General features: G+C 38.8%; 1 protein-coding gene across 1 annotated transcript in view; it reads right to left on the reverse strand.

Annotated features, from left to right (window-relative positions):
- Nucleotides 1–2,402: 2,402 nt before the first annotated feature.
- The window catches only part of tgfbr2l (transforming growth factor beta receptor-like), a 47,067-nt gene continuing 27,393 nt past the window's right edge, over nt 2,403–22,076 (reverse strand). Inside the window, exons 2-7 of the mRNA XM_067986771.1 lie at nt 21,579–21,732; nt 19,553–19,755; nt 17,727–18,547; nt 14,106–14,247; nt 5,177–5,304; nt 2,403–3,584 (exon numbers count right to left, since the gene is read on the reverse strand). Of these exons, the coding sequence (XP_067842872.1) occupies nt 3,354–3,584; nt 5,177–5,304; nt 14,106–14,247; nt 17,727–18,547; nt 19,553–19,755; nt 21,579–21,732 (1,679 nt within the window). The 3' untranslated portion in view covers nt 2,403–3,353. The remainder of the gene's footprint in view (nt 3,585–5,176; nt 5,305–14,105; nt 14,248–17,726; nt 18,548–19,552; nt 19,756–21,578; nt 21,733–22,076) is intronic.

The raw sequence follows: 22,076 nt of genomic DNA on the forward strand, positions 1-22,076 counted from the left end.
TATGAGACGCTTAAAGTTTGAACAAGACAAGCAAATTCAAAAACAACTTAAATGGAGGGACAGCCCATTATTTTTTTCCTTTTTCTTCTGAAAGCCATGACCCATGCTGAGGTGTGGTTCTGCAGACACCAGCAATCCTCCAGTACCTCAATTAAGTGGCTATTGTTGGCAGACTATTTATTCCAGTGGGCAAACATCATAACTGAGCCAATTTTCAGTGATCAAGAGAAGTAACCAGGTATCACACATCATTGGTCAAGGAAGGAACTCTGGCTAATTTACCCCTTCCCTCCAGTTGAGGGATCCTGGGGCATCCCCAGGGTCAACACAACTGACATGAATTAAGCACAAACTATGGATTGAACCTGATACCTTCCTGGTTTGTATAGCTTGGTAATACACAACACAGTGCAGTTATCAATTGAGTCAGTATGGGATGTAGTTGGAGAGGGCCCAAAAGCTTTTAACCAATCTCAGCTTTTAGCTATATTGATCATAAACTGCTTATGTCATTGTGACTCTCCCAGGAACCTATTATAAATTAAATAAAACTTTTAATCACTGGCATATTTTAGCTGAAGTTACGGTAAGGCTTATTTATTAAAATAAAATTGGCAATTTGTATAGATTATAGGATAAATTTTATGAATGCATGCTCCTGACATAGTATCTCTCCCACTGGGAGAGAATATAGGGAAATTATGGGGCATATATAGAGAAATCATGGGAGTGCTCCCCATAATTTACCATCTGTTTTAATGTGGGAGAGAATTTGCAATGTCCTGATATGCACTGCTGGTGGCTATTGCTCATTTCTGTATATTCATAAAATTCACCCTTTTTAAAATTATGTGCTGCACTGATCTCAAAGCATGTGAAAGTTTGACAAACATTTTCCTTCCTTTGTGTTAACTGGTCTCAGCTTGGGCAGCAGTTGAGGGGCTGCAATTAGTCTCACTGGAGGGAATTTTACCCCCCTATAACAGGTGGGAGAGGGTCGGGGAGGGGTTAAATTGGTAAAAATGTGAAACCCGACCCCAACCCGCCGCGAATGCGCCTAGTTCCAGTGAGTTTGGGGGCGTCCGAGTAACCAGTTCTGGAGAGGCGGGTCAGTGATTATAACATTTTATTGAGGCTTCATTCCTCAGATTTTGGCAGCCATTTGAGTTTAACGGCTGTGGGCCGAATTTTCTCGGTCTCGGGAAACTCGTCAGCTGAAGGGAGGTGGGAGCTGCCAGATCCAGCAGGTAAGTGCTTTTCCAGCAATACTTGTGGGCTAGGGGGTGCAGGAGGGCTCCCCCCAGCAAGCAAACCTTCTGCCGCAATGATCGGCCGAATGCCCCAGCAATCTTCAGACCCCCCCGTATCTTCCCCTGCCCTCGCAATCTTCTCCCTCACCCCACGATCTCTCCCCCCAAAACCCCCCACGATTTCTCCCTCCCCTACGATCGATCCCTCCCTCCCTCCTTCCTCGCTGCTGCACTCTGAACCCCCCACCAACCCCTGATCTTCTCAATTGCCAGGGACTGTCCCCAGCGGTCCCCGCCTGCTGCCTTGTGTCGCTGGCTTTCCCGCCCGGCGCTGGCCAGTCTTCAATCTGGCCGGCTGTCGGGCAGGAAACAGAGTAAAAAAATTCTAATGAGGTCCTGCATCAAATTTGGCAAGACCTCCACCATCCCGGTATTTTCGGGTTTCCGGGCTGCTGACAGGCTCACTCCCTCCCCACCCACCCACCCACCCACCCGTAAATATCAGCGCCACAGTCCCTGGACTTGGGAGGGGAAAAGTCATCAAGGTTCCCACTCCTGATTGCTGTCCAGTGGCCTGCGGGGAAGTTTGTGTGTATGGTCAGTGAGTAAGGACAGGCTGAGCCCCAGCTATGATGGTCTCCATGGTGGAATAGCCTGACAGCATACGCTATTTAGACTCATACACATGAAAAAATCACCGTTTGGGTGAGATAATGGATGGCTACTCAGCAAGAGTGGGTACCTTCAGGGTAGGAAGGGAGAAAACCAGAAAAAAATCCTTAAAACAAAAAATAAACACTTTCAAATAAATCAGACTGAATGGAAGCTTTGAATAATTGTTGGTTTGGGATATATTTATCTCTAAATTGACAAAATAATGAAAAATAACTCTGAAGTTTTTATTATATGTGAATGTGGACACTAACGACCTGTATGATCTGAATTTCAACACTGTAGAATTCATGTAAATATGAACAGACAAGTATGGATTTGACACAATGTAAAGTACCATTATTTTCACAAAATACTAGTAACAAGTAAAGTGTATTACTCTTCAGTGGAAAATTTAGTACCAAAAGGTCAGGATTAGCAAGGTAAAATATTCTATAAACAAATTTAAATTATTATTTAATCAGAAAAATACAACTTTCTGCTTCCAGTTTTGTATAAAGTTGTTCTAATGTCTTAACTTCATATCGATATGCGTTAAGCTTACAGCTCAGTAACAAACTAACTCTTTTCGAAAGCTCTCATCACCAAGATTTTCTACAAGACTGCCAACAACAGGTTTTGGAAGTTTTCTCATTATTGATACCTGGTAATTAAGAACATTGGGAGTGAAATTGGTCGTGGGTGGGGGCGCAAAATGAGTGATAGTGAATCGGCCGCCCGTTTTACACCCCGCCCAATTTTCTTTAATATTAACCCTGCCATGTACAAGCGTCGAGTTCAACATTTCATTTTAGTGCTTGCAAATTAAAGATCTAAATCCATTATAAATTGTGATACAAATAAAACCCAACAAGTGTGTAACCAGTTTACCAATGCATTTCATGCTTGGAAAATTACTTTCAGTAAATATTTATTACTTCTAAAGGAGCCACTTATAATATTTATGCATCATTCCATTTAATCACTGTTACTGCAACTATATCTAAATTGAAACCTTTTATTATACAAAGTACAATTTTACCTTTTACAGGGTACCTGTCGTGTGTAAAAGAAGATTGCTACGCTGGACTGGCACATTAATTATCTTCAGCAATGTAAAACAAATTAATTGAGGACATTTTGCTGTATCAGAATCATTTTCATAATCCAGATAGGAAATGTTTGGTGCATAACACATTTAAGTAGTGTAACTGAATCAGAAATTCTGTATAATATTATCAATTTGGTAATTTGGAGTTCTACGCACTGACTGGAATTGTGCTTAGATCAGGAGTCCATGATGTCCTCGCCAGATAAAATTATTAATAATGCACCATATCAATGCAGCTTTGTTCATCTGACATCCTCTTTTTATTTTTGGTATTCAGTCATATGTAATTTTTCATGTACAAAGAGGCCAAAATTTATGCTTCTCTAGGTGCTTGAATTTGTTCACACGTCTGTGACTAGTTCGATATTTTTATGTTCAACAGGGCTTCCAAGATCTGAGGGTTCAGCATCTCCTTCCTTGCTTGCTTCACTGTCTGTGTTGTTATTAAGGAAATCTTCACAGTTCATTTGTACCATCATATTGACCCTTTCAGCCACACAATGTGCTGTAAGACGTGCCTCAGGATCATGGTCCCAACACTCTATGATAGTATCACACAGGAAATGCATCCCCTGTACAAGGAACAATAAAAAAAAATGGTGGTTGCCACAGTATAAGAACATTAATAGTCATAAATTCATCGATAGTTAGTACTTCTTGATTTTAATTGGGACTATACTTGCATCAGTTCCAACAACACACTGTCATTAACACAAATATTCCAATATCACACTGCCATTAACACAAATACTCTAATGTTAGTCAGCCATAATCATAGATCATACTATAATAATGGGTCAACTGACATTAATTATTAATTTAATTAATTGCTCAGTCTATGACATGTTTTGCTTGTATGTTTTACTGAAATACCCCAAATAATTATCATGTAACAGCCTATTTTAAAGGCACTTTTGCATTTAGCAATTCTATAGTTAAGACTTCGATGGTTCAGATTCTAGTAGAGTGAAGTCCATGAGCCAGTTTCCCATAACTAGCTCACTTATCTTGATGGTGAAATCATGAAAATGTAGGTGAGTGATTCTGCTGTTTCAATTAAGGGTTTCGGTTTTAACAAGGTAAATGTAGGAACCTGCTCACAAATGTCATGTCCCCCTGATCCTAACAGTTAAAAAGTAAGATTGCCTTAAAGAAGGGGGAAAATGTGTGAGGGAGTACGTATTCTGAATAGTATCTAAAGAAACCTCTACCTCTCGTGGATATACTAATTCTTATTTATGTTTTACAGTCGCAAGGAGACCAACCTTTTTAGTCTCCTTTCTCTGCAGGGAACTATTTCAAACAAATATAAATAACACGTGGGCTCTGGGTGCATATGTTTTTGCCTTTCCAATATGGCAGGCAATGCACTTCCAGGTCGTAATGAATGTGCGCTTCCTGCCCGCCATATTGGAAGCTAAGGAGGCTGATTAGTGGTTAAAATACAGTCGAATTTCTGGGCCCAAATGCTCAAGTCTCTGGAGTGGGATTTAAACCCACAGCCTTCTGACTCAGAGGTGAGAGTGCTACCACAGACACCAGAGTAATCACCCATTCAATATGTATCTCAATCTCAGTCTAATCTGTATTTCCCTTGCCCTGTTTCTGGATCCTGTGAGTGGTCCCCTTACATGTGTTAGATCAGTCTACTCAAGGTACATTTTGCACTTTGTGAACCAGAGCAGCTCCAAAAACTGGCCTCCAGTATGCAGTGCACCATTAAAAAGTGCTCTTAAACTGAGTAATATCTGACAATCAAATATACAAGTGGCAATCAGTCAATGATTTTACTCTTCAGAAGATCCTAGACTTCAAAAGCCTAGCAGTAATGGTGACAAAAAAAATTGATTTTCATGGAAAATTATATTAACATATTTGAGCAGTGGTACAGGATTATCAAGTTTTCTGAATAAGTACTAGAATTTGTGAGTTAGTTCAATAATGAAAATGTTTACATTAATAAGAAGTACACTGATTCTACAACATACATTTAACATCACCCTTTCCTTGATATATAGAGAAAATGGCAATAACTCTCGAAAGGGCATAGAATGATTCTGCTGTTCCTCCTGTAAATGTCAAATATTATTTTGATTTATAAAGAAAGTTTGTGCTGGCAGAGTTAACAGCATTCATACTCCACTTTATCTCATTCTTCACCTACTTTATGTACCAGCCAGTTGCTGGGAATTTCAGGGCGACCTCTGTCCCGTAGTACAATGTCCCTCATACTTTCAACACATGGATGCTCACGAACCTTTGAACCAAAGGGTGATTCATAATTTTTCACCTCTAAGAAAATTAAAAAGATATTATTTATGAATGCATTTAATTTCCATTTTACACAGCCTGTTTCTCCAGAAGCACTGGATGTTGCTATATTGTAGGCAAAAATTAATAGTGTTTCTTGTAAAGCACTGTCAGACCTCCTTTTACATGGGGAGTGCTATATCAGTGTAGTTATTGCAGTCAATATTAGGGGTTAAAAATAACCAATTGTAATGAATTGTTGAAATGTTAAAGTATTATTTGGGGCCTTCCTGCTGACTTTAGCAGCCAGGTAAGTTTAACTGGTTGGAAGACATAATAGGGGTAATTTTCACCTTCAACACTTGGGCAATAAACTGGAGGAGTGGAGCGCCCACCTGCTATAGGACCCGCCTGATTTTCACTCCCAGTTTACTGCCCAAGTGGTGGAAGGTGAAAATTATCCCCAATATCCCTTTCAGTGCATCATTTAAAAAGAAAACATCCTGAACATTTTGACTCTCCTAAGCAGTTTCTTTTCCCCCCTGCCTCAATTTCCCTTTCAACTACCTTCCCTAACCCCATCTCTCCTGAAGGTAGTCACAGTTGTCAAGGTATAGTTGCCCTCCGTACTTCACCCAAGTGACAAGTCTTCACATGTGAGCCTGCACAATGATTGTTGGTAAGCTATTAAACTTTGGGGGTCATCTTCCAAATCCTGTCCTCACTCATGTCGTGTTCAAAATTTTGACTGGTTTTGATCAGGTAAATCAGGAAAATCTTATTCCCATTGGTTGGTGAGTCAATAACCAGAGGGCATAAATTTAAGATCATCACCAAAAGAACAAAGGGGGAAGGCAGGAGAATTTATTTATTTTTTTGCACAGAGGATTGTTAGGACATGGACTTCCCAACAGAAACAGTGCTGGAAGCAGAATCTATAATAGCTTTTAAAAGGGAAATGGATAAAAACATGAAAAAAAATCAATATAAGAAAAGGACAGAGAATGGGACTAAGTGAATAGCTTTTTCAGAGAGAAGGCACAGGTGCAAAGGGTCTGAAAGGCCTCCTTCCATACTGTAAAATTCTATGATTTATGCCCATGTACATAGAATTCTGGCTAGAGTTACTGGATAGTGAGCAGAAGTGGTTTCTTTCCCCTCCTTTGCCTGGAAATACCAAGGCATATTGTAATGTCTCCTTTGTTGTCCTTTGAGATCACCTAGCTGAGCACAGACCAGGAATCAAACTTCAGAGTGAGATTTTCCTAGTCCCTATGGTTCAGTCCCACACCACTCAGAGCATGTGCCCAGTGAGCCAATTTACGAAAGAATGTCCAGGATGGGCCGAATGGTCTCCCTGATGGCGCTCACAAAGATAATTTTCTAAAAGTATTTTGTGATGTTTTGAACTGTATAAAAAGCAACTAAAGAACCATCAAAATCAATCAAAACACTACTTAACACCTGCTTTAAGAACTGATACAACTCATACAAATTCTTTTCAGACAGATTTGAGTGACAGGTACCTCTTAGACTCAGGCCCACAGCCACATTGCACGGCACCTTAAATTGCCTAGACCCTTGTTTATTTGATAAAAGTCATTGCATCTGCCAAACTGATACTGAAAAGGCTAAGCTCAAGTTACAACATATCAATCAAAATATTATCTGGCAAGTGAATTTGAATAAACTACATTGTAAAAGGGATCCACCTCAGAACCTTTACAGGAAAATTGGCACATGTAACTACACAGACAGGAGAAGAACAAAATGTTCCATCTACTGACTTTGCTGCTCATTATTTCAAAAGAGCATTTCTACTACTCTTTAAAAAATTCTAAATTGGGATAATTGCTTAGTCCAGTCCAATCCAAACGTAAATCACAGACTAAATGTCAATTGCATACACCTGCTATGCCTCTTGACATTTGACACTTTTACTTTACCTGCAGTGTTCATGTGAAGATAAAAGGCCAGGCAGCGGGAGAACAGCTGTTACAATGTGTCAAAATGACTATAAATAATAATGAATGTGTGTTTTGAAAGATGTAAAAGCAGTTCACTGCTCAAAATGAAATGCAGTTCTCATAAAACATGTAATAAGAATTACATATAGGAGGTACTTCTATCTTTTTTAAGTGCCAATTCAATCTTAGCATTACCTGTTTCAAGACTGCACTGTATCAACTAGTTACTAATTCAACTTTTTTCTCTCATGGAATGGAATCTCCCACAATTGCAACCCAATGTGTAAATTACACTTCAATACTAAGGGAATGCTGCATTGTTGGAAATGCTGTTTGTTTTGGTTGAGATTTTAAACTGAGGCCCAGTGTCCCTGCTCAGGTGAATGTGAAAGATCCCATGGAACTATTCTAAAAAAGAACAAGTTTTCCTGCTGTTCTGGCCAACATTCCCCCTCAACTAACTCCACCAGAAACAAATTATCAGGTCATTCCTTCATTTGCTGTTTGTGGGTCCTTGTTCTGTGACTGCTGCATTTTCCTACATAATAACAGTGACTGCAATTCAAAAATAATCTAGTGGTTGCAAAATGCTTTAGGGCATGCTAAGCATGTGATAAGGCACTATATAAATATAATTTTTTTCTTTTATAATATGACTTTTATAATGGAGGCTGAAACCATCATTCTGAGGACTGCAAAGCTGGTGCGGATAAGTTAAGGGATCATTACTACATTTCATTGTACAATAATTTTGTATAATTTAAATTACAATGTGATTGCTTTGAAGTACAAGGTTTGCTTTATCTTTTTGCCTCATCGCTGACTTTATTTAAAAAATAAATTGCTAGTTATTGGTAAAAATGTTAGTTTGGAAGGATGGACATCTGGAAATGTAGAAGATCAATAGACATCAGCTCTCTTAGAAGTGCAGCAAATAGAGAACAGATCCAGCCTGCCATCATTGAGGCTGTGGGAAAAATAAAACTGTCCGGTGGCAAATTAGTACAGATTGATTCTGGACATTAATAAGATTGCAGATGAGGGATTTTGGCTCACACTCTAAAATTACATCCTTTGCTCATCCAAATCCAGGCAGAAATACTGTAGTTGATCTTTGTAACATTCTTAAACACTCTTTTATTATAACTTTATTGAGAAGCCTGGGTGAAGACTCATTATGTAGGAACATGATACCCCACAGTAGAATAGCTTGTCACCATTGATCGCCTAGGCTCACTCGAAGAATAGGCACTTGGGTGAGGTGCTTGGGGGTGAAGCCATCTCCCAGCCCAATGAAGTGCCTTCAAGCAGAGAGTCTTGTGATTGTTCTTATACTATTTATTGTTCATCCAGTAATAAACATACCACCGCTACACCTTTAACAGATGCAGTATTTTCTAAAATATTTAGCAAAATGTTAGAACAATTTCACTGCTTCCACATTTTTGATGTGTTTTTATCCACATGTATTTAGGAAAAATACAAAATGAAATGTTTAGTAAGCAGGAAACATCCAATGGTGACCCTGGAGCTTTGTAATCACATTTGAAATAGATCTCTATCACCTACATAAGTGAGATATTAAAATTAAAGATTAATTTGCAAAATATCATTTTCAAAACTCTGAACCTTACTTGTATATTTAAGGAAGGAAAAACATTTTTGTGAAATAAAATTTTAATATTCCCTATGAGAAAATATAGTGGCCAATCATCAGATATTATTTATGTAATATAGACTATGAGGTACAACTCTGCTTAACTGGGTTGTTCTAACATGATATTACCCCAAGATGTCAGTAAAGAGCTAAAATACAACACATTCAATTGCAGTTTAGGTACAAATAACTTGACATTACAATGGGATCCAGCTGGATCCAATAATCAGAAGAAACAAAATAGTTGCATGTGGTAAGGTTTGCATGTACCAAGAATAATATTCATTACAATAATACTTATATTACTATTAATTATACCATTACTTACTATGTAAGGAGCAAACTGGCTAATAATTTGAATATTAAGACATTGTCATAAATTTGCTTGCAATAGGATTGGATATATGAATTCTAAATGTAATGGAACAAAAACATTTTTTCTGGAGTTCCACTTTCCTGTGGTTTGCATCTTTTCACTCTTTTCTGTATTGTAATTAGGATTGTGGTGCTCATCCACAGTACATAAGCAATGGGATAGATTTTAACTTTCACCACTAGGTGGAAAATTGGCAGTAGCAGATTGGCCGCCCATTATACACCCCACCCAATTTGTCTTTCCATTGACTTAATTTTAGTAGGGTTGGAAAAAAAAGAGGAGAATAAACAGAAACTACAGTCACAGAAAGGAAGTTAATGTATTAAATGGCCTGTAATCAGAAACTGTTAGGTGATATAAAAGATCATCTTGAGGCAACGGAAAGACATCAAAAAAAGAGCAAACAAATATGCAAATAGCTAGTGGTGAAAAGAAATGAGAGAGATGGAAAAAGGCAAGAAAATGGGGGGGATTCGGTGAAAAAAAAGGCCAATACATTATGTACAAAACCCCCAACCCCAAGAATCTACACCCAAAATGTAAACCCCCCCGCCAATGTTTACAGATCCATCCACATCACCAGCACCCACGCTGTAAAGAAAATGGAGGATATAACTAAGAAAGTCAATGGAAAAAAAAATCAAGTGGGGGGTGTTAAACCAGCAGCTGATTCGCTATTGCTGATTTTGTGCTACCACCCAAGAGCAATTCCCCCCCACTCTGATTTGGATAAGTTTAGTCAGCTTATTTTGTTCACAATAAGGTACTAGATAAAGCTCTGTGCTGAATCAAGGAAAGAAAGGATAAATTGGCATATTCGACTGTGGCCCATTTGAACTTACCCTGTTAAATAATCAGGAACAACATTAATGTCAGCTGGGAACATGTCTGCAGTGGAAAAGCAGCAACTAACAGATGCATGGGACTACTTAAGAAGACCAAACTAGCCTTATAACTCTCCCTTTCTCATTTGCATTCATTGTTAATCAACTCTGATAGACCTTGTTTAGTCTCCATCAAGACAAGGGTTTGAGCTGCTTTAGCGTTATTTACAGCAGGGTAGCTCAGAATTATAGATGTATTAAATAAACAAAAATTCACAGCTTAGGTAACATGGCAGTTCAGGCATGATACAGATCAGATACCAATGGAGTGGACGACATGAACAGATGACATGTTGCCTCCCTGGTGCTAGGGTCAAGGATGTCACGGAGCGGCTACATGGCATTCTGGAGGGGGAGGGTGAACAGCCAGTAGTCGTGGTCCATATCGGTACCAACGACAGGTAATGATCTCAGGATTACTACCAGTGCCACGTGCTAGTGAGTATAGGAACAGGAGAATAGACCAGATGAATGCGTGGCTGCAGGGATGGTGTAGGAGGGAGGGATTTAGATTCCTGGGACATTGGGACCGGTTCTGGGGAAGGTGGGACCTGTACAAGTGGGGTTACACCCGAGCAGGACCGGGAACAATGTCCTCGCAGGGTTGATTGCTAGTGCTGTTGGGGAAGGTTTAAACTAGAATGGCAGGGGGATGGGAACCTGAGCAGGGAGACAGAGGAGGGGGAAACAAGGATAGAAACAAAAGACAGAAAGGGAAGAAGCAATAGTGGAAGGCAGAGAAAACAAGGACAAAAAACAAATAGGACCATAGTGCAAAATAAAACTAAGATGACTAGCAATCTTAAAAAGACAAGTCTAAAGACATTGTGTCTTAATGCGCGGAGCATTCGCAATATGGTAGATGAATTAACAGCGCAGATAGATATTAACGGTTATGATATAATTGCGATTACGGAGACATGGCTGCAGGGTGACCAAGGATGGGAACTGAACATCCAGGGGTATTCAATATTTAGGAAGGACAGGCAAAAAGGGAAAGAAGATGGGATAGCGTTGTTAGTAAAGGAGGAAATCAATGCAATAGTGAGGAAGGATATTAGCTTGGAAAATCACAATGTGGAATCTGTATGGGTGGAGCTAAGAAACACCAAGGGGCAGAAAACATTGGTGGGGGTTGTCTATAGATCCCCAAACAGTAGTGGAGATGTAGGGGAGGGCATCAAACAGGAAATTAGAGACACATGCAAGAAGGGTACAACTATAATCATGGGTGACTTTAATATACATGTAGATTGGTCAAACCAAATTAGCAATAATACTGTGGGGGAGGAATTCCTGGAGTGTGTATGTGATGGTTTTCTAGACCAATACATTGAGGAACCAACTAGAGAACAGGCGATCCTAGACTGGGTATTGTGCAATGAGAAAGGATTAATTAACAATCTTGTTGTGCGGGGTCCCTTAGGGAAGAGCGACCATAACATGATAGAATTCCTCATTAAGATGAAGAGTGAAATAGCTGAATCCGAAACTAGGGTCCTGAATCTAAATAAAGGAAATTATGAAAGTATGAGGTGCGAGTTGGCCATGATAGATTGGGGAACTTTACTAAAACGGATGACGCTGGAGAGGTAATGGCTAATATGTAAAGAACGTGTGCAGGAATTACAACAATTATTCATTCCTGTCTGGCGCAAAAATAAAACAGGAAAGGTGGCTCAACCATGGCTTACAAAAGAAATTAGGGATAGTATTAGATCCAAAGAGGAGACATATAAAATTGCCAGAAAAAGCGGCAAGCCTGAGGATTGGGAACGGTTCAGAATTCAGCAAAGGAGGACAAAGAGATTGATTAAGAGGGGAAAAATAGAGTATGAGAGTAAACTAGCAGGGAACATAAAGACTGACTGTAAAAGCTTCTATAAATATGTCAAGAGAAAAAGATTAGTGAAGACAAATATAGATCCCTTACATTCAGAAATGGGGAAAATTATAATGGGGAACAAAGAAAAGGCAGAACAATTAAAGACATACTTTGGTTCTGTCTTCACATAGGAGGACACAAATAACCTGCCAGAAATGTTAGGGAACCAAGGGTCTAGTGAGAGGGAGGAACTGAAGGAAACCAGTATTAGTAAAAAAAATAGTGCTAGGGAAATTAATGGTGCTAAAGGCTGACAAATCCCCAGGGCCTGATAATCTACATCCCAGAGTACTAAAGGAAGTGGCCCTGGAAATAGTGGATGCATTGGTAATCATCTTCCAAAATTCTATAGACTCTGGAACAGTTCCTACAGATTGGAGGGTGGCAAATGTGATCCCACTATTTAAAAAAGGAGGGAGAGAAAAAACAGGGAATTACAGGCCAGTTAGCCTAACATCAGTAGTGGAGAAAATGCTAGAGTCTATTATAAAAGAAGTGATAACAGAACACTTGGAGGGCATTAACGGGATTGGACAAAGTCAGCATGGGTTTATGAAAGGGAAATCATGCTTAACAAATCTACTGGAGTTTTTTGAGGATGTAACTAGTAGAATAGATAAGGGAGAACCAGTGGATGTGTGTATTTGGATTTTTAGAAGGCTTTTGATAAGGTCCCACACAAGAGGTTAGTGTGCAAAATTAAAGCACATGGGATTAGGGGGAATATACTGGCATGGATTGAGAATTGGTTGACAGACAGGAAACAGAAAGTAGGAATAAACGGGTCTTTTTCCGGGTGGCAGGCAGTGACTAGTGGGGAACCGCAGGGATCAGTGCTTGGGCCCCAGCTATTCACAATATATATCAATGATTTGGATGAGGGAACTAGATGTAACATTTCCAAGTTTGCAGATGACACAAAGCTGGGGTGGAATGTGAGCTGTGAGGAGGATGCAAAGAGGCTCCAATGTGATTTAGACAAGTTGGGTGAGTGGGCAAGAACATGGCAGATGTAGTATAACGTGGATAAATGTGAGGTTTTCCACTTTGGTTGTAAAAACAGAAAGGCAGATTATTATCTGAATGGTGATAGATTAGGAAAAGGGGCGGTGCAACGAGACCTGGTTGTCCTTGTACACCAGTCGCTGAAAGCGAGCATTTAGGTGCAGCAAGCAGTTAGGACGGCGAATGGTTTGTTGGCCTTCATTGCAAGAGGATTTGAGTACAGGAGCAGGGTTGTCTTACTGCAGTTATACAGAGCCTTGGTGAAACCACATCTGGAGTATTGTGTGCTGTTTTGGTCTCCTTATCTGAGGAAGGATGTCCTTGCCATGGAGGGAATGCAACGAAGGTTTACCAGACTGATTCCTGGGATGGCAGAACTGACGTACAAGGAGAGATTGGGTCAACTAGGCCTATATTCACTAGGGTTTAGAAGAATGAGAGGTGATCTCATCGAAATATATAAAATTCTAACAGGACTAGACAGACTAGATGCAGGGAGGATGTTCCCAATGGCTGGGGAGTCCAGAACCAGGGGTCACAGTCTCAGGATACGGGGTATGCCATTTAGAACCGAGATGAGGAGAAATTTCTTCACTCAGAGGGTGGTGAACCTGTGGAATTCTCTACCACAGAAGGCAGTGGAGGCCAAGTCATTAGATGTATTCAAGAAGGAGATAGATATATTTCTTAATGCTAAAGGGATCAAGGGATATGGGGAAAAGCAGGAACAGGGTACTGAGTTAGACGATCAGCCATGATCATTTTGAATGGCAGAGCAGGCCCGAAGGGCTGAATGGCCTACTCTTGCTCCTATTTTCTATGTTTCTATACTGATATGATATTGGCATTCTTTTCCTCTGAAACCATGAGAAACATTAGGAATTGTACTACAGCTGTGTCAGGATAATTTACAATGTAAAACCAACCTTCAGGATATGATTTTGTACTTGTTTTACATCAGAAACAAAATGTTTGCAAGATTTGCATTTCTCTTCTGGTTTAGCATGCAATAGCATTTTCTTTGTATCATTTAACAAATATATATTTGATGGCCTGACATTAATCTTACCTCCAATGGCCTCACATCGAGAAGCCATCTCCCATAAAACCAGGGCCATTGAGTAAATATCCATCTGTTTAAATGACTCAAGATCTTCCAGGTTAACACGAGATTCTAGAACTTCAGGTGCCATATACCTGGCAGTGCCAACCTGTCCAACAAGATAACAAATTTCTGTTTCCTTATGTAGTGGACAAGGCATATTTACCAATCTATGAACATTGAATGTAGTAAGAATAAGCAACCACAATAGAATGAGACATCTTCTAAAATCAAATGTACAATCTTCAGATTAAAAACCTTTGAAATAGCACCTAAACATAATCTTCTATTCTTTTTTAAATATATATTTTCTCACTCTTTAGATTTCCTTGCATCAGACAATATTTCCTTGCAGAGGATGCCCTGGGTAACTGCTGCAGTTCCTAATCTGACACTTGGCACTTTTCAATGTTGCCATCTTTCCTTTGGGCCTTATGGGATCACATGATACCTTCAACAAGATTTGACCATGTATAGCAATATTACAACTCTTCAGCTGAAGGACCGTTTTGTGTGCACTGTTCTGATCCTCATCTCGTGATAAAATTGAAAAAAATCTAATGGCAAGGAGTAAATATGACACTTTGATATCTCAAGTCTTAAAGTATGTTATACAGCTCATTATACAAATGTGCGTGTGTTGGTAGGAAGGTGCATGCCAATGGCTTTTGCATGTATTTTTTGTGTTTTTTTCTGGTTTACAGTAGTCAGATATTCTATAAAATAGCTTACTGCAAATTCATGTATAAGTATGCCGTTTTCTATTAAATCCAACGTAAATCACTATTTCTATAAATTTAAGTCTTTACACTTGGCAGTAAACTCAGTTTATGCACATCAACGTGTGCAAGGATCATGCGAGATGCATTTATCGACCAAAGATACATAAGTAATGATATATAAGGCGAGACTATTTCCTATTGTCTTGAAATGCTGATGGAGGAGTAAATGTGCTCAGGTGCTCATTAGTTGAGCGTGAATGAATTTGGATATTGAGGCCAGTTCTGGGACAGAAGTGGCCTATACAGGGAACTGTAGGATAGTGGTTATGATACTCGACTTAGTGGTTGTGAATTCAAATCCCAACATGACAACTTGTGTGAAACTAAACTGAAAAAGAGAGGGAACGGTCAAAGCTACTTAACTGGAAAAAAGGCAATTTCAACAAGATTAAAAGGGAACTAGCCCAGATAAATTAGAAAGAAAAACTGGCAGATAAAACCATGGGAAAACAATAGAAAATTTTCAAACAAGAGATGATTAAGGTACAAACTAGACAACCCCACAAGAAATAAAGGAGGTTGAGCAAAAACTAGAATTCCTTGGATGAATAGAGAAATGAAAATTAAAACAAGACTTAAAGAAGAAGCGTATAACAAATCTAAGGCTAATACAAAAAAAATTAGCACGTAATAGACAATATATTTGGAATCAAAAAAAAGATTAGAAAGACTAAGAGAGGAAATGAAGAAAGAATGGTTGGGAATGTAAAAGAATAATTTTAATGAAATAGAAAGGGAACTGGCTCCCAGTCCCCCAATGCCACAAATTTAAATTCTCATTCTTGTATTTACATCACTTTGTGCCTCACCCCTCCCTATCTCTGCAACCTCCTCCAGCCCTACAATACCCCTGAGCTCTCCATTCCTCCAATTCTAGCCTCTTGTGAAACACCCCTCCCTTTACCCCACCACCCAGAGCCATGTCTTCAGCTATCCATGTCCCCAGCTCTGGAATGCCTTTCCATACCCCTCTGCCTCTCCATCTTCCAGGCCTTCCTTAAAACTTACATCTTTGACCAAGCTTTTAGTCACCCCTTCTAATATCTCCTTTTTTGGTTTGGTCCATTTTTTAAAAAATTATGTCTCTGTGAAGGGTCTTGAGGCATTTTTCTACGTTAAAGGCACCATATAAATGCAAGTTGTTATTGTAGTTAAAGAGTAGAATTGATTAGAGAGGAGAAAGAAAATCTCATGGAGGACGAATGAGTGATACTAAATGAGTGATTTTCCTTGGTTTTCACAAAAATTTTTGAGCAAATTCAGCAATTTTCACTACTTTAGTTAGCAATTTCACCAAATCCAAGAATGAGATAGTTTATTTACAACTGCAGGCCCAGAAATTGCGGACTAGGGCTAGGTACTAGTAATGCAGATTGTGGCTGCTCCGTAGAAACACATAAAAGTCACAACATGGAAGAAAGGACATTCGGCCCAACCAGTCCGTGTCGGCATTTACCCTCTGTGTGAGCAAATAATCCTACTCGCACTGTTCTCATATCCTTTCACACCCTTTTCCTTCATCCACCTACACAATCTAATCTTGAATATAGAAATACTTAAAAATACACATCATAGTTGATCAACTGATGCATCACAATTAGAAATAATATTGCAACAGCTATCTGTTTTTTCCAGTTTCCTTTAAAGATGTACATATTATTTAGATAACATGTTTTTTCACTTGGATATGCACACGATACACAGAATACAGCTGTTTACATTTATGAGATTGAAACATCTGACTGTTTTTTTGCAATCTGAGATATTTCCATTATTTCCATATGTTTACCCCTTAGAGCATCAGCACTTCTGGGAAATTCCACTCTCCCCGACCTGGCCCGTTATTTTACAAGTTTTCAGCTTACACACCGTGACATTGGAAAAAGAAACACCTAATATTAGAGCACAAATGCTACTCATTTGTTAGGGACAGATTTCTTAATTTATATTAACCCTATACAAATAATATAGACACTAAAAATAAATTTAAGCAAGATCTCCCTAGCTCAATGGGTAACAACAGCATCTGGTATAATACTGAACCATACAAACCAGGAAGATCCCAGGTTTAATCCCTCGTTATTGAATAAAATGGTGACAGCCAAGGCAGCAGAAAGGAAACTACATCAGTGTGCTCTGGAGGGAAAAAATCAGCCAGAGTTCCCATTTCTGATTAGAATCATACTGCACTGTGATGTCCTCCACAGCTGAATAACATGCCAACACTTTCTGCCTAGGCTTATACATTAGGATGGCCACTTGGGTGAGGTAGAACAAAGGTCAGCAAAAATAAGCACCTTCAGGAGAGAAGGAGGGGAAATGTTTGGCAAAAATAATGACCTATGCACATAGATGAGACTTGAGTGGACCTTATCTGTGCACACTTTGGGATAAGTTTTTGTCTCCAGTGCTCCTGGCACACTGCATGGCACGTTGGAAGCACATATTGGGAATTTTGCCAACGCCTGATTTATGGGCCTACAATTTTCCACAGATTAGGCACCGCCTTTCTCTTGAGTCCATGGTCAAACTCCTGAGTGCTTGCATTACAGCATTGGAAACAAAAATACAGAAATGGATACAAATTCAGTTTTGTGTTTGGTTGGATGTAACCACGTTATTCCTGTGCCTAAATAGCATTTATATCTATACACATAGGGAAAAAAAAGGGGTTTTAAAGTCTGCATTTCAGCTGTTTTATTACAATACAACCAAGCCATCCCATTCATCTACTAACTGACATTGCATGCTATATCAGTCATCTTTATGTTACATGATTGTGCTTGAAATGTAATGTTAGACTCACCTGGCCACTATTGGCAAAGTCATCGGCTGTTAGAGATGGGTCAAGCCGCAGAGCCAGCCCAAAGTCACACAATACACACTCCTTTTTGTTTTTAACTAGGATGTTTGTGCTCTTAATGTCTCTGTGAGATATAGGAATCTTTGGGGTCCCACAAACAGTATAGTCACTATGGAGATGTGCAACCCCATTAACCAGGGATCCTGTCATCATATACATCTCTGTCCAGGTCAGAATGTGATTGGTGAGGAAATCTTGTAGATTTCCCACACTGTGATAGGCTGTAATAAGCCAGTATTGCTTTTCCATTCCTCTTCCTCTTTCCTCTGCTGTGAGAAACTGGAGCACACTCTCGTGTTTGAGATCAGCATCTGAAAAAACCTTTTTTTCACTTCTCCATGATGAATATTCTTCACAAGGGAAGATTTTCACTGCAACAGTCTCATATTGCCCTGATGTACTATGTTTGAGTTTTGCTTTCCATACTTCTGCAAATCTTCCTTTTCCAACCATGCCATCCAGTTCAATGGGCAGCAGTTCATTATTATGATTGATGTTATTGGCACATGTTGCACTGATGTCAGAATGACCATCATCAATCACCACAGTACATTTTCCACCGTACTCTCCAGCTTTTCTATCATCGGTCCTAGTTAGGCTTCGGTGCTCTACCTGTTTCTGGGGCCACTCTTTGGTCACTTTTCTCTGTTGTCGAGTGCGAAAGAGATAAAATGCCATTGTTATCATGAAAGCAATCAGGATAGGTGGAAGTAGACTCAACACTGCCACAGGAATGACCTCATTGCTTTGTGGTATTGGATATTCTGGAAATAGAAAAAAAAATGAATAAGATAACCTTCCTATATTATAGGGAGTCATTGTACTATGAGATACATAAAATATTCTACAAATAACCCATAAGTATTAAAATCATGGGTAGGCACTATAGGCCAGTCATGAATTCTATATCTGACAGAAGAATGCAGCCATTCCTCCTTGGCCATGTTAATATGGGTGCAAAAGTATCACAATATTTATACGTTGCACTTAAATTCACATTGCTTGATGGAATAAATTTATGTTGCTTCATTAGCACTGAGTGCTTTGTAATTTAAAGTTATAGGAAAGCCCATAGCTACCTACAACACAAAGGTGACCTCATTGGCCACGAAACAATCTACAGCTGTGCAATGCTTCCACATGTTGGAAGGTAAAGTGATTCTTTAACTGTTTGAACACATGCTGGAAGAGTATGATATGGAAAAAAAAATCCCTAGGATACAAGTGCAGAGAAATAGTTAAGAAAACTTTACCAGGAATGAATAATATTGTACATGGATATGATTAGACAGAAACGGTATGCAGTGAGAGGAGGGGAGGTGATGAGAGAGATGCTTTTGTGCAGTTTCCTTTGTGAATTCTAAACTCACCCACTGACATTTCCCTGAGAATATGGGGCAACAATATTTTCATGTGCAAGTTTGGTGGGGGGAGGGGGGATTGGAAGAAAATGTCATCAAAGTTTTATCTGCAGAAAATGTTTCACTCACAGGGGGAAACTCATTCTGCATGTACATACAGCTTACAATACATGTAACCTAGTTTAAATCCTGGTAAAATGACTTCATGTAGACGGTGTTGTTTAAAAATTAACAAAATAAAATAACCCAGACTTAATTTGGTTGTATATTTGTCTGTTGTCAATTTTGTAAGGCATTTACTAACTTCCTGGTTGTGAAAGGAGGTGTGGTAATAGGGAAAGATAAATGTAATATATGAGATAAAATAGTCAGTAAGGATTTTTTTTTAAGAAAAAGGCATATACTCACCATTTAGTTTAGCTTCAAATATAAGTTTATCATTGCATTCCTGTTCTTTCGTACAGCCACAGACATACACTATCCCTTTCCCTACAGGCTGTTCAGTCATGATACAAACCGTTGTATTGTAAGTTGTGATTATTATGTCCTCCACTGGTAAATGTGGATAGTGACACATAGTTTGAACACTTGTGGATTCATTGTCCTTCTTCCTATGGGAAATGGCAAAGGTTTATTGAAATGTCATGTTGACAATTAAATACAAAGTAGCAAAGTTCAGAAAAATGATTGACCATTTCTCATTCATCAACATAAAACAATAATTTGTGCATTTTGTTATTTTGGGAGGAATATGTTAATAAGAAAGATAATTATGAGTAGAAAGCAACTAGTGCAAGAATTTGTTGAAATATTTCTTACTGGGACAATGTGGTGGGAAGTGTATTGGTGCTCCAATGGTGCTGTCCATGGAGTGATGGGGCAAAGCTGTTCGGGAAAAGCCAAATGTTTTACCGTATTCAAGGAAATATTGGAGGGCATATCATCCCAGGCCACTTTGGGTAATTTCTGGTAGTTGGATAAACAGCAGTTCTTGCAAAGGGGCCTAAGAAGAGGTTGCCTATCCTCCCCTCCACCAACCACCCCCCCCCCCCCCCACTCTTTCTGGTAGCTATGATTCCTGCCAGGGTGAGATCAAAAAGGAGAGGGGAAAATACACTTAAAATGGAGACCTAGGTGTAGCTTGTCTGCCCACTCTGTGGTGTGTGGTATAAGGGATACTTATGTGGGAGATGAAAAGTAAACTAATCATGTAGGAGCAAAATGGCAAAGAAACAATCTTTAAATGAAAATAATGAATAAGGAATGCTATTCCTAGGAAAGAAAGTTGAGTGGAAGCAAAATGCTTTACTACAGAGAAACTGTAGTTGTGCATCTCCTAGTGTCCAGTTGCAGAGTAGCATTGAAACCTGCGAGGAGATCAACTGTCCACCTACTTGTCCAGAAATGTTAAATATATAGAAAATAACTAAAACATTTAAATAAAAAATACAATTACTAAATGAGAAGAGGAAAAATCCCTGAAGCTCCTGATCAACTGTTTTTTTAAACTTCTTTCCCATTTACTTCCCATCTCTCCTGAAGCCAATTATTCATGTAGCCATTCATCATTTGTAAGTCTTCACAGTGAATGTTCACACATTATCCAACTGTATCACTGGGCAAAGGGCAGGAGCACAGAGAGGCCCATCTCTGCTCTTACTGATGTCAGCTAATATTGTAGACCAGAGATTGCAGTTGGAATCTTTGTGTTTTGTATGACCACTACTTTACCATACAGTGCATTTACCCACTGAGAAAATGGAGGAGTTCAGAAAATGCCTTTATAATCTAATTTTAATAGGAATATTTTTTGATACAAAATAATGAAATTGTTAATTTTCAGGAGCTTTTCTTCCCATATTAAGAATTTTCATGCGTTCTGCAACTACTAAATTAACAGTTGACCATGGTAAGTGCATTGTCTCATTTGGAACACTTTGCTTTAATGGGACATTTTATTCAGCAGGAAGCAATTACCACAAGCCTTTTTATATCATTTTCTTCAGATAACAAGGTAAGATTTCCAGAAAGCAAAATGCATCATGTCACTAATGAATTCTGGTGACACAATGGGCCTCTCTAAAAACATCTTACTGTAGCTTGCAGTTTCTAATGTAAATATTATATTCTGGGGAATACAACTGCTTCAATATTTCAGAAAATTTTAGTTGTTTGAAAAGAAGGACTTATTAGGAAGCCAATCATAACAATAACAAAAAAATGTAATTTATGTTGATTTAGATAAAGGCCATTCATGCTGATAAAGACCAAAACCTTCTAGATATGCAGAGAGAGGGTGAGTTTAGAACATTACTAAAAATTTATGGATATATTTGTGTATAAGGAAAATGACAATTCACCATAATGTTGTTAACTTCAGATAATTCACACAAAAGACATGTGCACAGAATCTAAAACTACAATTAACACTTACCATATGGCAACGCATATTTCCTCTGAACTCTCACAGTAGGAGTTCAAGGTACAATTGCTGTAACACACATTGTGCTCGCATATTGGGTTAGTATAGTCGCACCATTTGCACAGGTTTGTCTCCAAGAAACTTGTGAAGACAAGGGTATTCAAAACTGCAAAACAAAGAAATATAAGCTCCCAGAAACAAGAAATCCACATGTAGCCTTCGTGCAGCTGATACTGATTATATTTTAAACAAAAAAGCAAAACAAAACTATATTACGTTTTTAACAATGAAGCTGTATTAAAGGGGCTGTATCATTTTGCAGAAGAATCTCAATGATATTTATTTTCATGTAAGCTTTCACAATTGCAATATAATGATATGAACAGACAGTATGATATAGGAACACTTAAAAAAAAAACCACATGGTTAACAAAACTTTTTTTTAAATCAAATTTAACAAAATTGGCATATCTTACATCTGCCCCTAACCACAGCAATGGAGAGGAGGAG

Source organism: Heptranchias perlo, chromosome 7, assembly GCF_035084215.1.
Source record: "Heptranchias perlo isolate sHepPer1 chromosome 7, sHepPer1.hap1, whole genome shotgun sequence".
NCBI classification, from domain to species: domain Eukaryota; kingdom Metazoa; phylum Chordata; class Chondrichthyes; order Hexanchiformes; family Hexanchidae; genus Heptranchias; species Heptranchias perlo.